This window comes from Lathamus discolor, chromosome 11 (genome assembly GCF_037157495.1).
Source record: "Lathamus discolor isolate bLatDis1 chromosome 11, bLatDis1.hap1, whole genome shotgun sequence".
Lineage (NCBI taxonomy): Eukaryota > Metazoa > Chordata > Aves > Psittaciformes > Psittacidae > Lathamus > Lathamus discolor.
This window is the reverse complement of record NC_088894.1, coordinates 9,029,775-9,057,763: the sequence shown is the minus strand read 5'-3', so window position 1 is coordinate 9,057,763 and position 27,989 is coordinate 9,029,775. Positions and strand designations below refer to the sequence as shown.

The 27,989-nt window shown below is 38.0% G+C and overlaps 2 protein-coding genes across 6 annotated transcripts; one reads left to right on the top strand and one right to left on the bottom strand.

Moving 5' to 3' along the window:
• Nucleotides 1-324: 324 nt before the first annotated feature.
• On the bottom strand, nucleotides 325-27,673 carry RTF2 (replication termination factor 2). Of its 2 annotated transcripts, none has more exons than XM_065691254.1 (9): nucleotides 27,534-27,673; nucleotides 26,358-26,452; nucleotides 26,160-26,253; nucleotides 25,826-25,965; nucleotides 24,594-24,672; nucleotides 8,578-8,691; nucleotides 5,101-5,143; nucleotides 4,910-5,002; nucleotides 325-2,453 (listed from the first exon to the last, which is right to left on the bottom strand). In XM_065691254.1, the coding sequence occupies exons 1-9, from the start codon at nucleotides 27,600-27,602 to the stop codon at nucleotides 2,272-2,274; spliced, it is 909 nt and encodes a 302-aa protein (XP_065547326.1). In that variant the 5' UTR covers nucleotides 27,603-27,673; the 3' UTR covers nucleotides 325-2,271. The 2 variants fall into 2 exon arrangements, with proteins under 2 accessions (XP_065547326.1, XP_065547325.1); XM_065691253.1 differs by having other exon boundaries at nucleotides 5,089-5,143; nucleotides 27,534-27,672.
• On the top strand, nucleotides 11,786-18,971 carry LOC136020283 (beta-1,3-galactosyl-O-glycosyl-glycoprotein beta-1,6-N-acetylglucosaminyltransferase 7-like). 4 transcript variants are annotated; one of them, XM_065691249.1, is made up of 6 exons: nucleotides 11,787-12,184; nucleotides 14,644-14,771; nucleotides 15,240-15,334; nucleotides 16,099-17,130; nucleotides 17,584-17,679; nucleotides 18,381-18,971. In XM_065691249.1, the coding sequence occupies exons 4-6, from the start codon at nucleotides 16,155-16,157 to the stop codon at nucleotides 18,605-18,607; spliced, it is 1,299 nt and encodes a 432-aa protein (XP_065547321.1). In that variant the 5' UTR covers nucleotides 11,787-12,184; nucleotides 14,644-14,771; nucleotides 15,240-15,334; nucleotides 16,099-16,154; the 3' UTR covers nucleotides 18,608-18,971. The 4 variants fall into 4 exon arrangements, with proteins under 4 accessions (XP_065547323.1, XP_065547324.1, XP_065547321.1 ...); XM_065691251.1 differs by lacking the exon at nucleotides 15,240-15,334 and having other exon boundaries at nucleotides 11,786-12,184; XM_065691250.1 differs by lacking the exon at nucleotides 14,644-14,771.
• Nucleotides 27,674-27,989: the final 316 nt, after the last annotated feature.

Below are 27,989 nucleotides of genomic sequence, written 5' to 3'. Positions count from 1 at the left end.
TTTAAATAGAAGAATAATGCATTCCTCTGAAGCACTAATAGGACTTTAACATGTATTGTCAAAACAGAATTAGACTGCAAATGAAGGCCTTACTATAGTATATCTTTTAGTGTAGTAATTTCATTATCTGTAACTAACAACTAATAAAGGTTAATAATGAAGTGGAAAAGAATACAGAACAAGGAGAACAAAGCTGATTATTAGACATGCATACAAACCGTGGCTGAGTGCTTCCTGGAAGCTCAAGTAAACCTCAAACTGTTTGATGTGATGTATATAGGCATTCCCATCGTCAGAAACCAAAACTGCTTACCACCATACAAATTCTGCAACAAGCCAATTTTTAATTATACTTATCAAAATAATAATAAAATCCTAGCAGTTTCATTCAACACACCTGACTCATGGAGACCACCTACACAACTGTAAACACAGCATTTGAACCTGCAATTCACTATTGCCAATTAGACATGGGGACAGTTTTAAACATAAATTATGAGGATAATGAATCATTTTCACACACAAGGTAACAATGTAACATCATGCAGTGGTTTTATAAGCCTCCTAGTTTCTGCATTTCTATTTTGGTTAGTTTGTGCCAAGATAATAAAAGCATATTTTAACAGAGGAAGAGAGGAAGGTGAAAGGGTTCCATCCCCCCCTCTGGTCATTTCATGTTGTTATTATTGGATTCAAATATTCAGCTGCTATGGAATTGCTATGGAACATTAACATTTTAAAAGAATTCCAGCCTTTGGAAAATAGCTAAGAATACAAGAGGCAAAGGAAAGCCCATAAAAAGTTATTCTGTTGTAGCACTGACCAAATAAGCACTTGTCTATCAGTTCAACTGAACACGAAGCATTATGGTCACACAACAAGAGCAAGTTTCATTTCAATCAACATCACAGGGATCAAAAGTATAAATACAAAAGCAAAACTGAGTGAGTACTACACCTAGCATCTTCCTGTAACAAGCAGTCATTGCTTCCTGGTAAAGACTTTTATGTCAGAAATGTGTGCTACAGATGTGAAAGCAGCACATTTCAGTTGCCTGCAAACTTCAAGAAAAACGTTTGCAAAGGCTAATCCAGCCTGGCACGGTTCCCTCCATCAGTCACCAGTGGATTTGATTCCCCTGACACTGGTGCCCACTTATTTCTCCCTAAAAAGCCAGTTAAGATCTGCCTGTTCCTGTTCTGTCACCACTCATTTCTCTCTCACCCTGTGCAAATGCTTGTATTTTCATGTAAGCTGCCAAATTCAAAATGGCAAATTGCTCCTCAGAGTTACACAGAACCTTACTGTTTCAGCAGAAAAGTAAGGAAACTCGCAAGTTGGTTCCATTGTATTCTGATCCTCTGAAAAAATAAAGCTTACACCTGGTAATTCTAACTTTAAAACACACACCCAAAAATAAAACCCTCAAAACCTTCCTGGGGAAAACCCAGAAAGCTATCGCAGGCTCATCTTTATAGATAACGATTTACAAGGGAATACTTGGTTATTAAAAACAGCCTACAACAACATGTACAAGAAGAATGCTGTACAAACAGTTTCATTATTATCCATTCATGTACTCCATCAAAAGGCAAATTACTTGAAAATACTTATAGAACCTTTAAGAAACATACTAGCTCTACCAAGTTAGCTGTCAGAAAGTTCCAAAAAATGTGAATTTCTGTACTAATACATTGAAAACTATAATTATAGTTGCAGCAAATATCAAATATGAGGCAGGAATTGTTTCCTGTGAGGGTGGGGAGGAACAGGTTGCCTGAAGAAGTTGTTAAAGGCCTAGCTGGATGGGGCTTTGAGCAACCTGGTCTGCAGACAAAGATGTTGCTGCCCATGGCAGACAGTTGGAACGGGATGATCTGTAAGGTCCCTTCCAACCCCAATCATTTCTTGGTTCTATGATAACAGAAGAGGACAGTAGGCAGATCCTCCTCCCCTCACTGTTACTACTGAGGACACTAGCTACTGTGATTAAGAATGACAGCGTTCAACCAGGAGAAGAAAAATTTATGTGCAGATAATCCATTGTAGAATCAGGTCTGCTGATACAGCATGGGTTCTGGTGATCTATTTCTTATTTAATAGAAGCTGCAACTAATACAAGTTTGTTAGTTATCCATAAGTTTATAAACAGTTTACAAACTGCATAATCCCAGATAGCATCAGATTACAACAAAAGTTCTGTATCAGTTATAGAAAAAGCCTTAGGGAAGAAAAGCAGTAATGAATGTTACATTCAGGCTCATCATTACTTTAGAAGCAGTATGCTGTGTGAGTAACCCAATTGGAACATTCTTCCTTTGAACGTTTTGCTGAGCTGTGCGATGTAAAAATAGATTTGTATGCCTCAGACTTCTCACTGTCCGCAATGGATCTCTTCACAGTAGTAGCAGAAGCCTTATTGACTTTTCCTGCGACAGACGAATTTCCATTATCTGATAGAGAAAAAGGAGTAGAATAAAGCAGGCTTAAAAGCTTACAACTGATAAAAGTATTTAAATAATGATGGAAAAAAGTATTAAAAAATAATGTGTGAAGAGATTAAGTATATACATTTTTCAGGGCTATTGCAAATATATCCCATAACCGTACTCAACACCAAGTATGTTCATAGCTTTTAGAATTTATGCCCAAAATGCATTTAGAAATCTTGGAGAGGAAGGATTTCTTTCCTACTTGTGTAAATCCCTTGCACTGTAATTCAGTATTGACATTTATCCCTCTACATGAAAAATGGCTCTGAACTGTTGTCTTAAGAAACATGAAAGTATTCCACCACCCTGCAGTATTATTTAGAAACTAGCTATCAAATGACAAAAGCTAAACTTGTGACATACTGTCCCCAGGGAATCTATCTCCTCCCTTTATTCTTTGCAGAGTCATTTATGACCAATAACAATGGCCTGCATAATTTCATATTTGGGATAGGAAAATGCCCATCCCTCTGTTTCTGATACAATCTCTCTCAGTGTATTATATCTATTGCTACACCCCCGCTCCCCCAACCTCTTTCTTAACAACTGTTTAATCTTTTCCAAAGTTGAAGGACTATTTTAAAAAGAATATGCCATCTCTTGCACAAAGAAATGAATACATAAAAGTCTGCAGAAACTCAACATATTCAACTCTGGCACAACAGCATGTAACGAGCTAGTAGGGAGCCTGTCTGAAAACACATTTATCTCTGATTTCTGCATGGAATCAGAGGAATTGTATGTGCAATCCTGAATCATCATAGATCAGACCCTTTTTATTTTTGGAGACTGCTGTTTTTAATGCCACCAACAATTGTCTGGAAAGAATTACCAAATACTGGATTTGAAAGAATGAATATGCATGCTGCAAGTCCAGAAACCTTAGGGTGCCATGTTCACAAATTAATTCCTATGCTACTGGCATTCCTCAATACACAGATCTTCCTTTATTTCCCCTTCTCTCCTCTTAACCTCTTGCTGGCCAATATAACTGCTGCCAGAAACATAAACTAATTACCTGACATTTCAAAAGGCGTATGTTTTCTTTTACACTCTTGGAAGACAAAGATACATAAACTATTATTAGAATTACTAGGTTTCTAAATATCCAAGAGCAATTATGATAACCTGGAATGCAACATTCTTAGAAGTCTATCCTTTATAAGAACCGACAGAAGAGGGCAGGTAAGGCATTTCTGATGGAAATTCCCCCAGCTGCTCACATAGTTTATCTACAGTTCATTGTTTAAATATTCTTAGTTTCTTCAAACAGAATTTTTCTGTGGCTGTTATGTACATGACTGAATACTCCACACGCAAAGCTCATACTGACTTTAAAAATGTACCCATTCCTATAGTTCTTAATGAAAACATTGGAGACATTAAATGACATAATTTCTGTAATATAGAGAGAAGGCACCATTCTCTAGACTACAGGACTGCAGAGTTTACTCATAGCTGCATGAGGTGCCATAGGTGCATCACAACATCCCAAAGTTACATTCCACTGCTAAAATTGAGGACTAAAGGTCAAGCTGTTAGCTTGGGACATTTTAATACACTTCACTGAAATAAACTACCATAACAGATTTCTTGACCACTTGTACTTCAGGAAAACTACCAGTTCTCCTCACGCTACCTCCTAGCTAATAAAACAGATATATCAAACCCTCGACTACATCACTGTGTAAGTAAGAATCTCTAATCTCATTTATTCAAGTTGGTTCCCACCAATCTAAAGCAATATTGGAATGACATAAACAAGAAGATCTGGCTGGTTTCAGAGTGAAAAAAAAATACACTGTGGTGGAAAGCATTTATTATTTTTATTAGTTATCTGCATCACTACAGCACTTGCCAGTCACAAGCACGGGCAGAGACCCTGTTGTTTAGGACTATAACAAGAAGTCAGTCCCTACTCTGTGAATTATTTACTCAGAGTATATGATGGATGACAGACAGCAGCTGGAACAAAGGCAAACTGTAGAATAAGGAAAACCAGACAAACAGCAGCCATTATACACTTTCTGCAGAGTCAGTGTTGTAGATTTCACAGATTTTAAAGCAAAGCTCTAACGAAGACTTAAATTGAGTACAGTTTCTATTGAACAATGAGATTTGTGCATGTTCATGAGTCAACTTCCTACTTCAGCTTGGAAAGGCACACTTTCAGGACAGAATTTTGAAATAGGGGGTTCTTTGAAAAACTGAGCCATGACATCATGGCTCCCTTGAAGACAAGAGCTGACCTTTTATTATTGAGGAAGATAAAAAAATAAAAGAAGTGAGAGGGTAGCTTCTCAAAACCATGGTACAAAATAGCCAGAAAAGGATCTCTCCTGCAATGTTTTTTTCATAAAGCAGAACTATTTGTTTTCCCAGGTTTTTCAAATTTAGATTAAAGAAGAAACACCAACCTGAACTTTTGGTGAGGATAACCTGCCTCTTTTCCCCAGAACTGGAACTGATACAGTCCTTTCCATCCTTAGCCTTTGATGGACCTGGAGAATCTATGAAAGAAAAAAAAAAAAAAAAGAGCTCATGAATCTGCTTCACAACTCAGAAGGCTACACAGAATTTGGAGCTGTGCCTTTACCTTCAGCAGTACCTTGCTGAGAAGCCGATTCTGCTGACTTGGATTTCCTTGATTTCTGAAACAACACAAACAGAAATCTGGTAATGTACCAAAAGGATATACAATTCCAAACTTGTATTTGATAGACACACAACTTCAGGTGTTATGTTTTTATGTCTTACACATCGGAAATTTTCCTTCCACTATCCTGATCCACACTTTTGCATTATTTCTATATGGAAGAATAATAACCTTGGGAACCTTGAAGTTACCTTAAAGAACATTCTGCAGGCCAAAACTAAACTGTCTGGATACAGTATTTTGGTTTGTATGCTTTGAAGGGGAGGGTAAGTGTTATCATTAAGGTAATTTGATACTCCGAACCCACATGGCAGGACAGTAAATTGCATGACATTAAACAGAACAGTTAACTGGAAACAACAACATAAGAAGGACATGGAGCTGCTGGAAAAAGTCCAGAGGAGGCCATGAGAATGATCAGGGGCTGAAGCACACCCCATATGAAGACAAGCTGAGAAAGCTGGGGCTGTTCAGCCTGGAGAAGCTGCAAGGAGCCCTCAGAGCAGCCTTCCAATATCTGAAGGGGGCCTACAAGGATGCTGGGGAGAGACTTTTCATCAGGAACTGTAGCAATAGGACAAGGGTGATGGGTTCAAACTGAAACAGGGGAAGTTCAGGTCAGATATAAGGAAGAAGTTCTCTACTGTGAGGATGATGAGGCACTGGAACAGGTTGCCCAAGGAAGTGGTAAATGCTCTGTCCCTGGCAGTGTCCAAGACCAGGTTGGGTGACATGGTCTAGTGTGAGGCATCCCTGGTTGTGGCAGGGGAGTTGGAACTACATGACCTTAAGGTCTTTTTCAACCCAAACCATTCTATGATACTATGATTTTTCAATTAAAAATAAAAACAAAACACAAAATCAGAATAATCCTGCATCTCATATCCACTTAATTTCATTTAGTTAACACAAAAATTCCTCCTGGTACCTTTCAGTAACTGGGGCCTTTGTTGCAGGACTGCTTGGGAAGATGCAAATAGTTAATCTAAAAATTTTAAAAGCATCTGTGGACCAGATTTTCCAAGTTAATTTATATTTGTCCAGATTAAAGCACACAAAACCCCAAACAACAGCAACAAGAATCCCATTAATGGCTTTGATGACATAAATGCCAAGCTGAAAAAGAAAGATGTGTTAAAGCAGTCATTGGCACTGTTATTACAAAAAATGACTGTATACATTCGGAATGGTGTACATATGTCAGGAAAGCTGCACAAACTCAGAGAGAATAAATAAATTGAAATGTGTTATAAAAATCAGCAAAACCCATGCTGCCAAGAATATGGTTAATGCTTGAGGGAAAAAAAATGCTATACCACACGTTGCTGCAAAGCTTAGCCAGAAGGTGGTGGCAGAGGGTTGCTATTCTAAAAAGCAAACTCTGATCTCCGGGTCCTCCAGTGCACATGAAAAACCTCTTTTCAGGGTGCTTTACAAAGAAAGTTACCTTAAGTAGCTGGCACCCGAATTATGAGATTTTAAATATATGTATGCATATATATTATATAGAAGTAATACACATTATATGTATTTCATTATAATATGACATAGTTGAGCTTGAATAAATTTTTACACTAGTGCAAACTGTGTCTTCCTTCCAAGGAGTTTGTACTTTATGCTCCAAATACAGTTGGTTCCTTTCTCTCCTTGCCAAAAGAAGGAACTGGGGAAGACACCTGAACAGCAATGCCAACAGACCCAAAATTAGAAATTGTCTTCCAGTATCAGGACTGCAGCTCACAGATCTCAGATTAAAGTGAATAGTGCCAGTGACAGCAGAGGAGACTGGTTCTAGATGCAAAAACATCAGCTTGTGCAGCAAGGCAAGGCAGAATTGCAAAAAACATTGAGAACTTGAGGATAAAATGCAAGGCACCTGCCGAGAGATTTGCAAATACTGTACCTGCCTGTACTGTAAACCTCCACTAAACAAACACAAAATATTTGCATATTCACCCCAGGCATATACACTCCAAAGCATGATTTCCCTTTGTCTGCCACCATAAGTGAACATGCCAACACTGTAAGACAACTGGACACCACACTTAGGTGGTACTACTTTGTTGCGTGTAAGCTTTGCTCCAGCTTTCAGACTATTCCAATTTACTTGAACCAAAGCTATCGGTGCTTTGTTAGGGCTACCTTCCTAATGAAAATTGAGTGCAATCAACTACTGCTTTTGGGGCTGATTACTCATCTGCTCAGATCTCCAAAATTCTATCACAAATTATCTGTAAAATTCTTTCAAATACTGAATTATAAATACTGGGAATAAAAAACCCACAAACATCTGAAGAGACAGCATGAGATTTACAGTACTGCTTTTATGCAAAAACCTATAGGATACTAAATGCAGAGGCTATAAACACAGAGGAAAAAGAATAGCAGGATTTGTAAGGGTAACCATTCTTTTGTTGTATTGCCCAGGCCCAAAGATGGTGTAGTGATGTATAAAGACCCTATGATGAGAAGGAATTATGTGCTCACAGGAAATTAAACCAGTATTTGTCTCAAAACAATCTAGGAAAACATTTGTACGCCATCTAATACTACAGGCAGGCAAAAGCAAGTGCAGTAATAGGGATGAGATGATCGACCTCCATCTAAAGTCTCCGTGGCTGAAAGTGTCATATTCATGCTCTTGAGATTCAACCAAATCTGTCTGCACTTTGGACTGAGTCAACACTGAGTTTTTGCTTGCTCTGTCATCCTCCAGAGCAGCAACGCCAGTTTAGAACAACACAAAAATGTTGAAAAAGTCCCTTATGCAGAACTTCCATTTGACATACAGTACCACAAAACAACTACTACCTCGCAGAGTAGTACACAGTAGAGCATTGAGCAGATAGGCAACTTTATTTACATGGCATTTTGCATCATCAGATTGAAACCAAAAATAAATGCAAAGACCTCAACACTGTGGCAGGAAGTAGCATCACCAGTAATCACCCAGGACTGTAAGAACCACAAAGCATGTAAAAATTTCCCAACAGTGGTCTTACAGAATCAGACCAGGAATCTACATACCCCAGTATTGTTTCTGACATTGGCCTCAGAGGATACTTTGAGATCAAAAAACTAATAACCTGCCATCAGTTTAAGATTTTGCTCATTACTAGAATTAACTAATACAAGCTCTCTTTGTTTCAAGAAAGATCTGAAGCATAGCTGGCATTGAATTCTGTGATCTTCAGAGCACTACACACCGCTTGCTATTCAAGACAGTTTCAGTACATACAACTTCAATAAGCCATTAGCAAAATATGCTCACAATCCCATTACTTTTTAAAGTAGCACTGAAGTACAACACAGCTCACTGAGTAAATCCTTCCATCTACATAAAGGTTAGCAAAACTATGCGATCTAAGAGCAGACTGCATTACAGACAAGAACTGTTTCAATTTTGTTTTAAACATATAAAAATATTACCTTTTCTAATTTACTTTTAAGTCTTCTATCCTCCATTCTTTTCTTCAATACTTCCACATCTTCTTTACTGCCATTAAGGATAATCACATCTTCCTCTTGAAAGGGAACACCACACTTAAAGGAAAAAAAAAAATGGACAAAAGCAGTATTACTTTTAAGGTCTGTATGATGGCTGACCTTTGCTAGAATTAATACTGTGCTTAAGCTCTCCAAGGAGATCTCCAGCCCTTCCACTTGCCACTAAGTCTTTTCCAAGTTCTTTCTGTTTTAATACAGCCTAACACACCTTCTCACTTAAAACGTCAAAGAGAAAATCTCAGTTGATTACCACAGAGCAAAATAATACCAATTGGCAGCATTCCCCTTCTTGAAAAGCAGAATAAATACTCATCTTACTAGTGAATAGTGAACTTTTGATAACCAGTTTAAAAGCAGCTCATATATCAATCTGCACAGCAAACTCTAAAAGAAAAATACATAGGAAATATTTTGTTCTTCTTCAAAGCCCTATTCCATTAATAACAAAAATTGCAAATTTATTTCATTATCAGTACCAACACTTTTAATTATTATTATTTTTCTTTAAAGGAAAAGTCCCATTGTGTATTTTCCATCCGTGGGTTCCTTGTCTTACTAGCACAAAATGCACAGTGACTAGATTAAACAAAGTACTCCTATCTACAATCTACTAAATTTTCTGAACCCCATAGGTAAAACCAAACCACTAAATTACTTTGAAATATTGTTTTAGTTATGAATGAATTTAATGAAGACCTAAGTGTTATGCCATGAATTTGTCTTTCAACACAAGGAGTAACAACTGTCAGAAGCAGTTTCTTTACATTGACTAGGGACAATGACAAAGGTGTTATTCCTCTGCATTGACTAGGGACAATGACAAAGGTGTTATTCCTCTGCATTAACTAGGAACAATGACTAAGGTGTTTTTCCTCTACTCATCAAGCAAACAGCACGAGGGAATTTTTCTCCCCAACACTAGACAGCAAAACCTGGGTTGTTTGGAACTTTTTTCTGTTTTAAAAATTATTTTTTAAATGATTCTGGGGATGAAAAGGGTTCATAAAAGCAGCATTACTCATTAACTCAGACTTGCCACCTCACTATCAGTCATCTGATCTATTAAACTCTGCCAAGTTTCAAAGTATATTTGTAATTAATCTGGATAATGCATGTAATGTGGTTCATGTAATTCCCCATTTGCTTTCTGGTTGAAGACACAAACGTTTCACTGTGCACATTTTTGATCAGTTCGCGAAGCCAGTACATTGACTATAACGTTTGCTAAGATCTCAATTTCTTTTCCTTTTTTATTTTGTTATTTTGTTAAATCCAGAAGCTTTCTGTTAATCTGGAAGATCAGTTAATAATCCTACCTCTGTCACTACTCTTCTGTTTTCTAAACAAAGGTTTGCAGTAGGAATTAAACAAATGAAAGGACACAGGGACAGTACTTTGACTGCAGTCTGCGGTGATGAATACATTTATTTAAATTATTTAAATATGGATTTAAAAATGTACTTAAATTCATTTAAAAATGAATCTGAACACAAGTGGTCAGTTTTGCAAATTTAGAAAGATTGCTCCTTCAGGTTAAAGTCTTCTGGGGCATATGTCTGATATCACAGGGTCTCCCTTGTTGTACCTTGTTTATACTGGGACATTAACTACATAGGAAGGTACTTGCTGTACTTCCTTAATGTTTTTGTAGCACCTTAATAGAAGATATTTCTAAATGAGACTGAACTTGTAAACTGCTCAGGAATGGACAAAAGCATTAGACCAGCAGCTTGCAAATCTGAATGCAAGATTCAATCTGTAATCGAAGAAGAGTGGGATGTTATCTGAAGGAGATGATGAACAAGCAGCTAGGATTTTGTCTAAGAAGCCTTCCAGAGTCCAATTATAAAAGCGCATTCAAAATTGTTTATATCTAAATGGCTTAACATGCTCGCATCATGGAATTAAAGGCTGTTCAAATATGATCAAGAAGTCTCCAAAGTCTGATAGTCATAAATTTACATACCCTACATATCCCATGTGTATACATATCCACATACACACACAAAAACAATATCAACTTCAAGAAAAAAACCACCAAAACCAGAAAGCAACCCAAAGATGTAAACTTATAAGTTTCAAGGTATTATGAGCTGTAAAGGAGATATTAGCTTTGACATAAATATAATCTTTTAAATTTAAACTAGTAAAAGAGATAGCTAAATAACTTTCAAACAATGAAGACCTAAATTTCAAGTCATTTTAACCTGGTAGGATAGTTTCTTACCTTTCTCAGAGAATAAAACACATGACTTTTGTTAGTAATAATGAAATCTTAGTTTAAAATGACTTCCTGAATTCTAAAGTTTACGTTTGTCTCTTAAGTTTCAGCTACATAAGACAACAACTGTACTTCATTTTTTGAGGTCAACTATTTTTGACAGTGAATTTAGGAGTTTTTTGGTACAGCATCTAAGATGTAGTTCCGCCCATGACTACTCCAGTCTTAATACAAATAAGCAGGCAATTATGTTCGTATATCTAGATGTTTACAGTAGTACAATATTTGACAAACACGATTTTTGACTATGCCACCCTACTCAGACATACAATGGGTCAAAGAGTAAATGACAACTTGGGAGAAGTGGAAAGTCTCCTACATACTAATTCACAGAACACAAACTTTCACACAGCAGTTGTAGCACCTCCTACAAAAACACTGTCCAAGCAGAAGCCTCTATTCACAGAACTTCCCTTGGAGTCAATGATAATGTTGTAACTTCCACACCTGCTGTACCTTAATTTACTTCGAGGTTTTCTCTCTATTTCTAACCAACACGCTATTTTTATTGGAACATGTCCAAAATACACCAGCCTTCTTACTTGCTTCCAGAACCCCAAACCTTCCCAATTCCAGCAAATTTCAGATGCTAACTTTTCACTTATTAAAAGCCTTTCACTTACTAAAAATCTTTATAAAAGTAGTATTATTCTGTTTCAGAATGAGGCATTTCATTTATCTTTTAAGCTTCCAACTACTATAAATGACCAGAGGCATTTCTTTGCTATATTTTTTTGCTGCAAATTGGAAAGTTTCAGCAGGCAAACAGTTAAGAACTCGGAGGAGGAGGAGGAGGAGGAGGAGAGGGCTGTTTCTTTCCCAGTTCTCATCAGCCAGCATGCTCGGTTAGCAGTGCAGAGGTTAAAGCCTCTGAGGTACGGCACTACTATTTATAATCATCAGCAATGTACTCTACATATTTGAAAGTCTGATTTCGGTCCTTTAAAGGCTGTCTGAGAAACAGTGGTAACAGAATTTAGAGAAGCTAAAGTTTTCACTCATTACTGTGAAGCAGAGGACATTTCTGAAGCCAAACAGCATTACTGCAGAATAAATATGCTAAGCATTGCGGGAAGCCAGATGAAGCCCTAAATGAAAACATTCCCGTTAATGTTTAACCCCTTTCACTTACACCAGATCTCCACACAAGCGACAGAATGAAGAACACTGTCTGAATTCTGCTGAAGGACAATGGGACTCTCTATTCGTTTTTATGATGCTGCCGTCTCCTGGCTAATTTCATGCAAGGTAAGACTGGATAAATTAGATTGTATGGCTTCAGATGTCTACTATTCCTCTATTAAAGCACATTTTTATTTTTGTGAAGCAGCAAATATTTTCACTTCAGAAATAGTTAATTATTATATTTATAGAAATATTTAATTATTTCACTTAAAATACTCAACTCTGACATAAGGTTAATACTTCATTTCTTTTTTACTTTGTCATAGAGGTACTGTATGATGGAGGTCATTACTACTGCTGTTGTTTGCATTATAAAAATTACAATACTTAGGAATACTTGTTATGCTCTGTTCAACTTCATTTTTATACCCTCTAACTCAAGGGTTTAAATAGCTTTCATAGTATTTGTTTGGAACTGTTATAAAGTCAAATACACAAGGAAAAAAACCCAATGACAGGAAAAAACTCTATAAATCTGTTGAGTATATACCAGTAAACACCAACACAGGTGTTTTAAGGAAGAATAATGTTACATTTCTAAGCCAGGGTTAATTGGGTTTGATGAAGAAATTTTGTTTTACTTGATATAGCACAACATAGAAGCAGGCTCAGCACACTTCCCTAGGCTGAAGCAAAAACGCAAAGTAAAAAGCAGTTAAAAGCGCCGATTTTTAACATTTAGATTTTAAAGGACTGAATTAGTATTCACCTCTTCATGAAATGTTTATACTAATGCCTGCATAATCCCCTTTCAGACAAAAAACAGACATAAAATATTTTGGGAGGAGGAGTTAGTACCTTTTAACCATTTTTTTATAAGATGATGTATTCCTAAATTGTTTGGTTCACTGAATTATGAAGTTTTATGAACTACAATTTAAACTAAGCTTTAATATTAAGCAAATACAAAGTTTACATTTTAATCTAAGCTTTAATATTAAGCAAATACAAACAGTACAGACAAAATAGAGTATTTAGAGGTGAAACGATGCAGTCCAAAACACTGTGGCAGGAAGGAACTGCAAAATGTAAAATGATTTGCTACTGTGAACTGCAGAGCAAAGTACATAGCTAACGGGGTCTGGATTAACCGAGATGATATTTCACAGGCTTCTTTTCAGGCATAAACGTAATTCTACTTTTCTCCAGTTTACCTATTTAATTGAGATGAAAGAGCTTAGCCTTACAACAACAATTTTCTGTTGAGTAATATCCGTAACAGCAATCATAAAGTTGCTTGAAAATCCCTACAGTGTCAACCACTACTCTCCGCAGTTCTAAAAATTAAGACAACTTCACCCTCAGATTTAGAAAATGTCTGTAACATAGAAAGGGTTGAGTTTCAAAGACATTCTGATAACAATAAATACCTATAATGGCACTCTTGCATAATAAAATTTAAAAGGCAAGATATCACAGACTGGGTTATGTCTGGACAGTGGATCTTCTCAACAGTATGACAACTTGCTGTTCAAGGGCAGGAAGAAATACAGGAGTATAGTCCTTGACAGGAGACAATAGCATAAGGGCTAAAGGATTCTTCTAAGTGGCAAACTTCAAATGCAATTGGACTAACAGCACCAATTCTAGCTCTAGATCTGGTAAAATCATAACAGAAAAATCAATGCTTTCATTCTATAATATATCTTGAGGCTAAAAGATGTCAAGTTCTGTTCTCGTAGGCAAGGCTTCATCATTTAGTCGTTCCCCAGAAACATATTAACACCAGAGAAGGAATTACTTCCATGCTGCCATGTAAAACACAGCTTCTCGACGCCTCATGGTTCAATAGGAAAAATCCATAGTAAACACTGAACAACCTAAAACATCCCTGGAAGCTATTACCTGTAGGGTAATAAAAAAAAATAATCTAAGTGTATGATACAGACAGCTTGATTCCCCAGAGAACTATCCTCTGCAACCTGTCCACAAAGATGTATTTAAGGAAAAAACCCAATGAACATGCTCATGTACATCATCATGTACAGATATTCTATATTCTAAGCAGGTATAAAGTCCCAGTTATTTCTACAGCTGCCCAGTGTAATTTTTATGTCTGGAATGAGCATTCCCTGTGACATACCATAGGGATCTCATCACATTCATTAATTCACAGGAACCTCAATGCTCCTCCTGTAATTAGTTTTTCTGACTCCATGAAAACCTGTGCTTCCCTAACAGACACTCCCTCTTCCCAACTTCTGCCACTGGGTACGTCATGGCCATATGCAAATCTATTCTTGGCTCCAGCAGTCAGCTGCAGGCTACAGCACAGCGTACTTCATTTTTACTGCAAACCCCTGGCTTTCACCTTTTTGTGGCATTCCTTTTCTCCTCCTTTCTGCACAATACCAAAAGGTTGACATGGATTTGATTTGCTGAAGCTTTTCTTCAAAGGGATCAAAGACTCACATCAAGCTTGTTTACCCAGTAAATGCATCCCTTGGGAGCCATGAAGAAAAATATATTCTTCTGGGACCTGATTTCCTAACGTTTTTCTTTGGCCTATTCATCCAACACAGATTGATGAGCACTACTGACAGAACATACAGGCAAAATGGATGAACCCTCCACCTAACATTCAACTCCACTTTCTGGAATGCTAAGTGGCAAAGAGGCATTTTTCCAGCATGAAATCCAGTGCATACTAGTAAGGACAATTAAATAAATACATTCTTTCCCAACAACCTAATAAGATTTTAAAATTGTGGTAATACAGAGTATCCATTCTCTTGATTCAAACTCTGTATTCTTAATGCTTTTTGAACTCTATGTCTCATTTCTACTACTTAAACTAAAACGCCCTCTTTATTTTCAAGCTTCTAAGACTGATGTATACTGAGTTTTCATTAAAAGAATTATCATCATCTTCTTTCTAATGAAAACCCTAGAGCCTTCTAACCACAACAGCATTCTTTATAAACACAGATTGTTCTCTCTCCCTGTGTAAAACCAAGTATGTTGTGATGTTGATAGCTGCAAAGCATGAAATATTTACAGGTGAAATACAAATTTTATTAAATAAATTCACTGAACAAAGAAAAATAATGTCTTAATTTAACTCTTAAGATTAATGGCAGTTGATGAACCCTTCCTCCACCCCTGGTATTTTCTCTAGGAAGTTCTATACCAAATGCTTCAAGGATAAAGCCTCCATGTAACTGCTGTGGGATTTAGTACTGCTGCACTCTCATTCTTCTGACTTTCAATAAGGTAAACATGAGGGCAAAAGAAAAATCACGATGGAAAAACTCCTGTGCCTATACTGATGTAAACTACAGTTACTGCAATGCTAACTCTGGCAGTGATGCACTTAACTCTCGATATGCACACATGCTAAAAATAAGAAATGAATGTCTGCATGTTCTGTTTTCCAAAGCACTAATACAGAGATGGCAGAGAAAAAAAAAAAAAAAATCTTATTTGCTGCCTGCATAAAGATAAAACCCAGTGTATTTTGTGGATTACATTTCAGTCTCTTCCTTTTGCTTGTTTAATAAATTTTCTGCTGATTTAATTTATTTAATTCTGGTCCTCTGGTAGAGCTTAAGGTTTCCTAGACCTTCAGGAAATCTCAGCAGCAGCTGTCCCCCAGCACACAGTGTTCACACATCTGCCCCGCTCTAAAGCTAGACCTTGACCAACCCACAGCATGGGACTCGCCCACTGACACATACCTGGCCTCAGAGGAGAAGGCTGTATCCAATGGATCAGCCCTCCTCCCTGATCAACTAATGAACCATAAAAAGCCATTTTGGGTTCTTTGGATAATTTTGTTTATCCTAGAAAGACTGCTTCATGGCTCTGCAAGTACCATATCCAAGGGCTGAGTACACTGCAGCATGAGCATGGGCACACAGAGTTCCTACTGGTAACTGGAAAGAGTAATCTCAACATTTAGATACATCACTAACATGTCATCTATTAATAAATTATAAAAAGTTCTCTCCATCTTTCTATCTCACTTTTCCTTTCAGATAACCCGAACACTTAATTCAACTACAATGAGAAGACAGTACCTGGAAAATAAAAGATGAACCCACTTGATGCAACAAAATCAGGATTTTTACTGTGCATTGCTGTCTGCATGTTCATCTACACTTTCATCTACCTGAAGGATACACTTTCTGAAGGGCCAAATGAACAAAAACTTAATGCAAATATAGCAGAGTGTGGGTTTTACCCGGATGAGCTTTGTTCAGCTCTTTTTACAGGGAAAACTGCTGCCTTTAAAATTGGAAACTCTTGTCAGAATACCTACCAACCTAAAACACTCAGCTGCGTTCAGACTTCATGCAACTGCTCTGTGGTTTTGAAGACTCTGCATTTTATCACAAGACCACTGTCAGATGAAGAAGGGAATTTCTCTTTGGCATACATTATTACAATTCACAAGGAGCTGGAAATGTTTGTAAAGCTGCTAAGAGCTATTTATATGCCCCAGAATATTTACTGCATACATGTTGATGAGAAGTCATCACAGGATTATAAAGCTGCTGTACAAAACATTGTCAATTGTTTTGGAAATATTTTTCTCTCCTCAAAAAGAGAAAATGTTGTTTATGCAGGATTTTCAAGATTACAAGCTGATATTAACTGCATGAGAGATCTAGTTCATTCCAAAATTCAGTGGAATTATGTTATTAATCTATGTGGGCAAGATTATCCCATTAAAACAAACAAAGACATTATACAATACATTAAAAGTAAATGGAATGGTAAAAATATGACTCCTGGGGTAGTTCAACCACTTCATATGAAACATAGGACACAGGTTAGTTACAAGGAGTATGTACATTCTGGAATGTCATACGTGTATCCAACAAAGAATACAAAAGCTAAACCTCCATATAATTTGACTATATATTTTGGTAGTGCTTACTACATACTCACTAAAGAATTTGTGGAGTTTACACTGACTGATGCACGTGCAAAAGATTTGCTTGAATGGTCAAGAGACACGTACAGCCCGGATGAACACTACTGGGTCACACTGAATCGTTTAAATGGTAAGATGTATGTTATTTCTACTATGCATAACCCCTGGAGCAACAGCACTGTAAGGCCTCTGATATGGACAGCTAGTGAGCTCCAATTCAGAGCTTAACAACACTGCTTAACTGAGTCACATTGCATAAACATGGTAATTTCTTCAGCCTTGATGCTGCCCTTTCAAAAAGTCACATCTGACAGCCAAGAAACAAAGCTTGATTCCAGAAAAGTACTACTTAACGTGCAGATCATTAGCTAGAATAATGTTGATTAAAAAGGAGGGGTTTTTGTTACATGAAAGCTCTTGCTCTCAAGGAATTAAAATTCATAAAACTGAGAATGATGCCTGTTTGCATGATGCAAATATCTGTAAATAAAAACTGAACATGACTACAGTTAAGTCTTCAGCAGTGAGAATTTTCCTTCTAATAAGTAGAAACAAATCTTATCAGAACTTTATGTTTTTAAAGATGCTCCAGGGGCTACACCACATGCAGACTGGGAAGGAAACATACGAGCCATTAAATGGAAAGATCAAGAAGGAACCGTACACAAAGGCTGCAAAGGTAATATGAATTTCAGTATTGAACTCAAATTTGACTCACTGACCAGCAGTAATGGCAAATTACACATTATGCTTTAAACAGGGTATTAAATGTGCCTCACTGGTCACATATAAGTTATTTTGGAAGTATCAAAACCAAAAGCCACCTTACTCCAGTGTATCCTATCTAAATAGCTTCTGACATATTCTTGTAAAGACTGTCACAGTACCCATATACTGACAACTTTCTTTCAACTGCCGATTACCAATGCATTGACTTGACCGATTGGTTTTCAGTGAAGGACAGGGGTTTTTCTGACAGGCATGCCTGCCAGGCATTTTCATCAACATTGGATTAAATCTTCTTCAATTTGAACAATAATAAAGAACAGTGCTGACCACATGGAAAACCACAAAATGTTTAACTGTCTCAACTCAGCACAGTGAAACATGTTAAACAGGTATCCAAATAGATCAGAGCTTCAGTATGTCCAACTAGGAAACACAGAATTAAGCAGAGCTGGAAGTAACATACCCATTTGTGTAAAATACAAAAGCAAACCCTTGCCTCTGTGTTTAAGATCTAACACTATCCTACATATATATTTTAGTGATGCTCTATGTGAAATCAAAAAGTAAGTTTTGTTAATAACACTACAGAGCGGTACTATTATTCTGTTCAGCTTTCTGCTGCTTTCAGGTAACTTCAATTTGTCTTTGCAGGTCATTACGTCAGAGACATTTGTGTCTACGGACTAGGGGATTTGCAGTGGATTATAGAGTCACCTCATCTGTTTGCCAACAAATTTGAGCCTGCAACATACCCACTTGTTATGGACTGCCTAGAGAGACGCTACAGGCTTAAAGTACTGCACCAGGCAGAAGTCCCCATCGAAGATCACTGGCGTTTTCAGGAAGAAAACTACTTCAACATGAAGCTGAATGTTTGAGCTTAACTAACACCTAATCAAGTGCTCAAAATACTGACAGAAATGTTAACATTCTTAGCCACAGACTTTACTCTGTGCATTATAGCATAAGTACAATACTGTATTACCAGCTTGCCAGTGAAATAAAGTTCTTATTTATTACAGTAAGATAAAAGCCACAATTAATGGGTTAATTCTCAAAGAAAATAACATGTCTGAATCTATAATTTACTCAAGACAAGGGGGAAGTTCATAATCCTTTAAGTGACACATTTAACTGGAAAAATGTGTTCCTTGTGTCCTTGGCAAAAAAAGGACTAACCAGTATGAAAACAATAAAATGGATGCAAGACCGAACAAAGATAAAAGAAAAGCACAAATTAAAGTCATGTCTATTGTGTGTATTATGAAACAGATTATTCTGAATAACTAAGATTTCAGAGCTTGTAGATATGCAAGTGACAGCCGGTTTCAGACACAGCCCATTTCACTGAGGATTTTTTGTTGGTTTGTGTCTCTCTCCCCTCTTTTTTCTTTTTTTCCTATGGCCAGCTGCATTTCTAATTTCATTGTGTAGCATGGCAACATCACTCCTGCCCTAGTCAGGTTTTACTCCCAATGTAAAGGGGGGGTGTACCAGGAACAGTAGTAGAGATCCTGCGATCCTTTAAGTCCCTGTTTTGGAAGCTCTGCAGGGGCTTAGGGCAAGCAAACATAGGAAAGTTGAGGCCAGAGAACAAAGGAAAATGGAGTGAAAGCCATCTTTCAACCCCAGTGTACCTGAGGGAAATCAAACTTCCCTGACCTTGCAACAAGTCTGCAACAACTGGAGATAACACCTAGCAGCAACTGGGACAAGCATCTCATTTCCCAAACCTTCTGCAGACCAAAGGCAGCACTTGCTGGTTTTATTTAGGAAGTGCTTTTCAATACGCAACACAGGCATAGCCAGGGAACAGTAATGAACAAGGAACAGCCCTTTTCCAGGCAAGAGCTACTCCTGCCTCTTCAAGAGTATGAAGGACACCAAGCCAAAGGGATATAGGTGGTGGTCTTTTCTACAGTATGACAACTCTTCCACAGGATTTAGTCTTACAAGACCATCTCTATACCCTGTCTCCAAAGGTCTTTAGTTAGAAGATACTGACAGAAAGAGCCTAGTAGAAACCTGAATTGTGACAAGTTGTTTCAAACTGTTCATCTCCCTTTACAAGTATTTTGGCAAGAATGCAGATGAAAGTATCATCCAGCAAACCCAAATAAACTCCTAGTTATTTTGCTTGAACTCTGATGGCAACTAATAAAATATAACCTGTTACTTATAAGCTCACTTGATTAGAAAATACAAGTTATTAATACAGGCCTAGGAGCAATTTAGATGTAAGCTTCAACATGCATCCAAAACATCAGTCAATTTTTACAAGAAAACTGACTTACAGATTAAGCATTATTTCCAAAAAAATCAAATGAATCAACAAATAACCCAGCAATAGAACATGAAAGCTTCTTACTACAAACTTATTCCCAGGTTCCTGGAACTGCACTGCTCATTTTCCCACACGAATTTCCCAGAAACATAAATTTCTTCCAAATGAACTTTAACCTAAAGAAAGCCCATCTGGTCTTTCTATTTACCCAGAATAAATAAATCTAGTTAGTTACAAAAACTTATAATCCCAACCCAAAGGCCTGTACTCAGTTTCATGTATAATTCAGGACTTATTCTGTTGTTAAATACTGCTGAAGATGGCTTTTTTATGCCAGGAAATACAAGGGATAAAAAAGAAAGGCAAAACAGAGCCAGGCAGCATGCTCACACTGAGCTTGTGGAGAGCCCCTGTGAAAACCATTAGTGAAGCTAATGGGTCTCTGGCATGTATTAATCATAGCAATATTCATAATTAATCTCCAAACCACTCCCAACCCACGGAAGGGCACTGCCAGCATTAATCCACTCCATGTTGTCTTCCAAAGTGCAGCAAATGCAGCATCTAGCTTTTACCTTTCATCATCATCACATAGAACAATTGTTGCGTATCGCTTCTGAACTGAATTAGAAGGATTAAAGTCAGTAACAAGGTGCTCTGTAACATGGGCTTATTTTGCAGAAACTGAACAAGTCAAACTGGGAAAAAACATCTGCACAAATAGCCCTCTTAAAATATAATTTAGTTATGACTTTGCCCAGATCAGTCCAACCACACTGGAGTGTGATCCACTTTTCCTAAAGGATTTCGTATCTTAGACAGAATTTTACATCTAAAACCGCCCAGAAAACCCATAATTGAACCACCCCACTGTCAATCATAAAGAAGAGCATTCTACACATTAAACTGAGTGACCATGACCACATTATAGTCTTGTGATATTTTTTACTTCTAACAATGGTAAACAAATTAAGTAATAAAACTGTCAAAAGCTGAAAGCATTTAAACATACATAAAAGTAATTCACAGAGTTCTGTAGGTGTTATGCGTAAATCAACCAACCTTTAGATCTCAGCAGCCAATGTTTACTAACTTTTGGTGACTGTTGATGTAAGAGCAGTGTCAAAGTGACTTTGTTCAAGGAAACACTGTGCTCTGTAACGTACTGCACACACATTAACTCTCTATCTGAAAGATGCATACATATTTTCTGTTTCAAAAAGCACACGTTCAATAGCTCTGTATCTAAGTTAAACACGTGGTTGTTTTATATGGCAGACTTTAATAGTTAGGGTACTATTTCAAGTGTGTATTAAGAGTCTGTTGACTCTGAAAACAATTCTAAAATAAATTTCAAGTGATGTAAGGAATTATATTTTAAAATGTAATCTTGTCCTTAACTTCCAGAGTGACTCCCCAAAGGGCTTCCACTGCAGATTCAATAACCACTGTTCCATCTCCAAACTACCTCTAGCATACTATTACACCAATCATAATTTCTTAGACAGGGGACTCAACACTAACAGTTAGCAACAGTGCCTTTTTTGAACCCCAAAACATAAGGTTAAATAGATGCCATACACTCCTAGGCACTTCTTTCACTGCATCATTTGTACAAGAATAACTGTCAAACAGCAACTTCCAAACAAGCAGGTACCAAAGATTGCCCATGAAAGAACCAGGAAGCCAGTTAGAACAGAAATTCTAAAACATTTAATCACTTTGGTACATTGATTTTGGTGGGGCCCAACAGAGATTAGCACTATCTCACAGTCTTCAAGATCCCATAAAACACAAAAAGAGCGAGTAGAAACAGTCTTCCTTGTTCTTTTCATTTAGCAGTCTGTTGGAGAATTAACAATAGGTAAGAATGTCCTATTCAAAAGTACAAGTTTCAATAGCCATGTCGCATGTAATTCTTCCTGAAGAATAGGAAGCAAGAAGCAGCAGAAAACTACTGATCTTCAGGGCTTCTGTGCAGAATATATAGCACCAAACTCTTATCTGGAATCAAAGCTGTTTCCCTTTCTGCTGATTGGAAGTCCTGTCCTGCACATTTCAGCATGTGACTTGGTACAGAGAGTTAGCATTTTTAATTCTTACTGTACAAAACCTCAAAAACATGGCTCGAACAAACTACGTTTCTGTGTAAACAGGTATTCCATATTTTCTTTCTACTCATAAGTTGCTGTGTTTTAGAAAAAGCTCTTTTTCAGTCTAAATAGAAGCTTCAGAATTTGTCCCAAGCACTTACTTCATCTAACAAGGTCACTCTCCAACATAAAACGCCATAAAAACATACTCACTGCTCTTTCAAAAAGTCTTTGGCCAGGGAGTTTAGTATTTTGGCAAGACCCTTCAAAGCCTCCCTCAACACTGCTACAGTGTCTGTTTGCTTGCCTTAGGGTTTCTCACTTTAACATCATTTTTTTAACTTGAATCCTTCAGTATACTACTACTTAAGATGCGAAGCAAGAAAGAACAGTTTACTTCCAAGGGTGGTTAAGTCACTTAGAAAAATGCCTCACACAATTACAGTTGCCTTACTAAAAGTCCTCCATCCATGACAGTTTCCTCTCAAATTCTTGTGCCATGCCCTAGTACCAGTACAGTATTTGTAACAATTCCAGTAAAGCAGATAAATACATATATTTAACATTGTCAGCTCTTTATGTAAGTTTCTATGGAGGCAAAATGTGGTTTTTTTGAAAGAGAACTCCAATAGAAAGACTGCTTCATCCTCCCTGCACCTAGAATCCATAAAGCCTTTCAAATCTAGTACTACAGAAATGATGAATTCTTCATCTCGGTGTTTTTCATTTCCTTGAACAAGACTAAATGTTTATAAATTCAGCTTTTTCCTGAACACTTATTTTGTGACCTGCATATCACTGGGCAAATAGATTGCTCTACTTCTTGTATGAGCTGCAACAGAAAAAATTCTGAGAAGAAAACTGAGCAGTGAGAAAACTGTCTGGTCTGTTAGGTTTCCCACAAAGTAGTAAGCATTCCCATGAGCAAAGCCAGACACCCTGCAAAGGGAGCAACCTAGCACAACATTTTGTGATATGCACCTTGTAGCATATAAGTATATGCTCATTATCTTGTTCAGATGATCTAGTTTAAGATATATGAGCAGAACTGCTGTTTGGGCTGCTGGGTGTTTGTATTCTCTGGTGAATGTTTTCATTGCATCACTACAGCATCTGTTTGACAGAGTCCTTTGGGAAACTTGCTGTTTACAATTTAGCAGAGTATCAGGAGTGCTCTGTAGGCTCACAGACAAAATTAACACACAAGAACATCTTGTTTTGAAAGAGCTTTCTTGTAGTGGAGAACTGGCACACATCTCTTAGACTGACACTTCTCTAGTTTATATCCGTGCTATAAACCTCATCCCCTGGGATGAAGTGAAAATTCTGCTAGCTGAAAAGAACTGAAAACACAGCGTAAACAAGCAAATATAGTAGTTAAATTCTTTTTTTAACTACTCTCATTGTGTTGCTCTCTGAAATCACATAATGCCTCTATGTCCACAGACATGGCAGGGGAGCCTAGGGCTGAGCATCTGGGCACACACTGGCATACAGAAAGTGGCAAGAAAAGAGTAATACTGTAGCCCACATGGATCTCAGGTTGCTTTTCATTTCAAAAACAATCCTGTAATTCTTAAAAGACAGTGGTTAGGACCAGTAAAAATGTGTGTATGGCAACCTGCAACACTCCAACATTCTGTGTTTACTTTTTTTGTGCTTTGAAAGAGCATGGATCAGAAGAGGATTCTATTTATTAATTTAAAAAAAATCTATTTCTAGCATATGTACAATAGACAATGATTATTTTTCAATTCATTAGTTCCAGTTCATTTACCATATATGCCCCATTGCTGCATAAACATAGAATGTGCTGGGGGAATGCTGCTACTTAGAACTTTAGATATAAACAGTTAAGTTAACCAGAACACACAGCAACCAGTCCCCCATGATCCTATTTAGAAGAGTTCTGTTCCCTTCTTGGTTCTGAATGCAGAATGAGAACATCATCAGTGTATATCCAAAATATCTACCAAATCACTCTTCAACTTTGCTCACAGGAAATGTGGACTAAAACATGTTCTCCTGGGTGGTTAGCATTGTCCCTGGGCACCAAAATCCAGTAATGAAAAGATGACAGACTAAGTTTAATACATCCACTTCACTATTTCTAGAAGTGTCCTTCTGAATATTGTGAAGAATCAACATGTGTGAAAACATTTACATGCAAACACGAGGTTGTGCTAAATACTGATTATTTAAGAAATCCAGAAAACATGTGGGATTCATTTAGTTTTTATAAGATCATCAGACTAGCCAAACCATCTCATTCCTGCATTGAAAAATCAAGCTGCATCCATCCCTCAACAAAATTCAGATTAAAAAAACAAGCTTTACAATAGTGGATGTGAACGCAACTGTGTATGTGTGTATATATATATATACATATATACGTACACACACATACACTCATATGTATGTATTTGTGCGTCTATCTGTGGAGGTCAGATATGACCCTACTGCTACTAAAGCTGATGAAAAACTCACCTTATGACAAACTTCTGATTTAATTTCTTTGAGAGCACGTTCAGAGAACACACAGCCACAGTTTCTCAAGAAGCAAAACCTTTGAAGAGAAGACAAGACATACAATTGTTTTTAAGAAGCCCTGTGCAGTGTTGATTTAACACAGAAACAACATAGGAATGGGCTAGCAGGACACAGTCAACTTCTTTACAAATTCTTACAGCTAATCAAAGTATCGGCATCTTTAAATAGATTAAACCACAACACATTTTGTTATTTCATTCTCGGTGTAACTCATCATGGGCTTACAACAATCTCTCAAGTGGATCTTATCAAGACAAATGCTCTTTGAGATGTTTTGGTATATTTGCTATAGCTCGATACAGGTCACAGAATCACAGATCATTTGGGTTAGATGGGACCTTGAAGCTCATCCAGTTCCAACCCCCTGCCATGGGCAGGGACATCTTCCACTAGAGCAGCTTGCTCCAAGCCCCATCCAACCTGGCCTTGAACACTGCCAGGGATGGGGCAGCCACAGCTTCTCTAGGCAACCTGTGCCAGTGACTCACCATCCTCACAGTAGAGAATCCAGTACATAGACTCAAGTGTTTATTATCTCCCACTCACATAACCAGCCCTCCCTGTTATGTGTATGTATGTGTTCCTCTCCTTTAATGCAAAAAGGTAGCTTGGGCATCAAATACTAAGAAGTAAACAGGATTTCAGCACCAGATAGTCTTTTGTTACTTCCTTTGATCTATAAAGACAAAATTTTATCAATTTCTTACGTAAGTAAAATCTGTTTTCCAAATCTTCTACTTAATTTTAAATAATATTTTAAGTTCTTTTTAAAAACTTCCAGGGATTTTCAGATTTATGCAAGTTTCCACAGAGAAACAACAATAAAAATACATTTTAAGCACCTAAAATTTCAGTTGATGCACACAGTAAAGTCCCAAACAACTTGTAGTCACTTTTTCTCTGCAAACATTGCCCTCTGTATTCCTTTACTGCATGTATAAATTAATTTATGAAAGGGTTAACTTTTTATCTTTCCTCTTGAATATGAAAGGACAGAACACTTAGCAGTCTCAACTCCCTCCTTTTGAAAGGAAGACAAATATTCCCCACAAAGGCTTGAGCATGTATATGATTTGCAACACTATTAATTCAAACATTTTTACCTACTCTATATTCTGTTTAGCACAGTAATGACTTTTAAAACAAAATCCAGAAACTTCAATACTGACCTATGTCTTCCATTCATTTCCAATCCCACCACTGGGCATATGAAGCGTGCAGACTGCATGTCATCATATTTGCCACCTTTTATACTCTCTTTATCACCACTCCAAGCTGGATTATCTGCAAGCTTTAGTTCTGTTACATTCTGAAAAACAAAAATGTAAGTCTTAAGCTATTTAATAATCATTCTTAAGCCATGATAACATTCCCTAAGATTTTTTTAGTGTAATTTGCTATTTTTAACACTTTTAGTGTACACTAAAAAGACAAGCAAACTGAGGTCTTGTTGCATGTTTTAACTTTCATGGCACTCTTCACTATTTGACACAACCTGTTTACCTTGATGCTCTTGATATGTGATGCAGCTGTCATAGGAGTTTTATCAGCTGACTTATCCAACAAAAATTCAATGATGGCATCTTTATTATACAACCTGTAATATAAAAAAAAATAGTTAATATATTTGATTCTCATAACATTCTTTCAATAATTAATTAGCACCTTTTATTACAGTGGTCTATAAGGAAATATTCATACCTGCCCAGCTCACAGGCCACAATTGGGCGACGCAACTTCTCCTGACTCAGAGCACAGTAGTGCCATTTTGCCACCAGTTCAGCATTTTTGTCAGCCTGAAGGATAAATAATACTCATGATTTAAAAATACCTTTTGTGTTTGTAAATTACTTAACCATAAAAATCAAGTAATACTTGGAGCTTTAATCAAATCCCCAGGTATCTTACCAAACCTACTTTCTGCGCTCAAAGCTTACCCATTAAATAGCTTTAGCAAAACTTCTTAGCAAAATTCATTATCAGCTTTGAGAGTTTACCTCTATTAACTTTTCCTGCATTATGGGACTGGTGACCTATCTCCCTCATCTGACTCAGTTTTCTTATTTTTTGCCACTTCCACCTGTCCCTCTCCTTCTTTTTCTTTTTTGCTCTTCACATTTTCTCCTTTGCCCTCTTCCCTCTAATTCTGCATCTCTGCCCTGCCTGGGTCAACTACCAGATCCACTCCCTGTAAGGATCAAGATAACAAAAAAAGCAAACATGGGGATATCAGGCTGCTACCTGCTCCTCCAGTCTCAATCCACAAATTTTATAACAGATTAGGTCATAAAAGAAAGGCTGAGGTTCACAACTACTCCAATAGCCTCGTGTGGAGAGGAAAAGGATTTTAGTTACTTATTTTACACCAGCACGCAAAGTTTATCTAAGTTTTCTGAAGCTTCTTGTGAGATTTTCAACTTTCATCCACCTATACGCACACGGGATGCCACTGTATATCCATTACCCTAAAACTTCAGCCAAAAAGAGCCCAAGCACCATTCAGAATGCAGGCAGATGGAATGCTGAAATGGCCCATAGTCTAGCCACACTATTAAACTACTTATTAAAAGCATTACCATCAGACACCACGCCCCTAGGTGAAGGCAGAATGCCCTGTGCCGGGAAAGCCCTCCAGGAGAGACACAGCTCTCCGCTACAGCTGCCACTAGCGCCATAGATGCAGACCCAGAGGCGGTACCCGCAGACAAGCGCTTTTCCCCCCGCTGCCAACTGCCAACCCCAGCGGGCCGCGCAGCGTTCACCAGCCCCCCCCCCCCCCAGGGCCCCTTCCTAGGCCGCGGGCAGGGCCTAGGCTCACAAGGCCGGCCCGACGGCCCAGGCCGCTCTCCCGGCCGCGCTCCCCGCCGCCCCTCGAACCTTCTCGACTTTGCGGGGTCCCTTGACCAGCTCATGGCGCTTGGGGATGGTGCCACCATCGCATCCCATCTTGCTCCCCCACCCACCGCGCTTCCGCGTCCACTTCCTCACAGCACAAACACTTCCGGAGGTGAGAAGCACTTCCGGCGCACAAAGAGGGAGTCATCTCTGCTCCATAGCAACCAGCCGGCTGGGGGCGTGGCCACAGCTCAAGGAGGGAGGGGTGGGACGGGGGGGCGGGGCGGGCGAGTCCATCGGGCGGTGCCGGGGGGGGACGTACCACCGCACGCCGGGGGGTACAATGGCTCCTGACGGGGTGGGTCACCCGGCGGCTCATCGCTGCCCGCACCTCACCGCAGCGGAATTCCCCCTTAGTTATGAGGAGACCCCTCATGGGACACCGATTTTGGGTGATTTATGGCCAAACGAGGTGTTGCAGCGGGAGGGCTGTGGGGT

Excerpts from the sequence above, each read along its gene's own strand:
- LOC136020283 (XM_065691252.1), top strand. The coding sequence starts at position 16,155 with ATGAACCCACTTGATGCAACAAAATCAGGATTTTTACTGTGCATTGCT. Across the intron at positions 17,131-17,583 it reads CACACTGAATCGTTTAAATG|ATGCTCCAGGGGCTACACCA; the intron begins GTAAGATGTATG and ends ATGTTTTTAAAG. Across the intron at positions 17,680-18,380 it reads CGTACACAAAGGCTGCAAAG|GTCATTACGTCAGAGACATT; the intron begins GTAATATGAATT and ends TTGTCTTTGCAG.
- RTF2 (XM_065691253.1), bottom strand. The coding sequence starts at position 27,602 with ATGGGATGCGATGGTGGCACCATCCCCAAGCGCCATGAGCTGGTCAAG. Across the intron at positions 26,453-27,533 it reads GACCCCGCAAAGTCGAGAAG|GCTGACAAAAATGCTGAACT; the intron begins GTTCGAGGGGCG and ends TTTATCCTTCAG. Across the intron at positions 5,144-8,577 it reads TTAAAAGTAAATTAGAAAAG|AAATCAAGGAAATCCAAGTC; the intron begins GTAATATTTTTA and ends GTGTTGTTTCAG.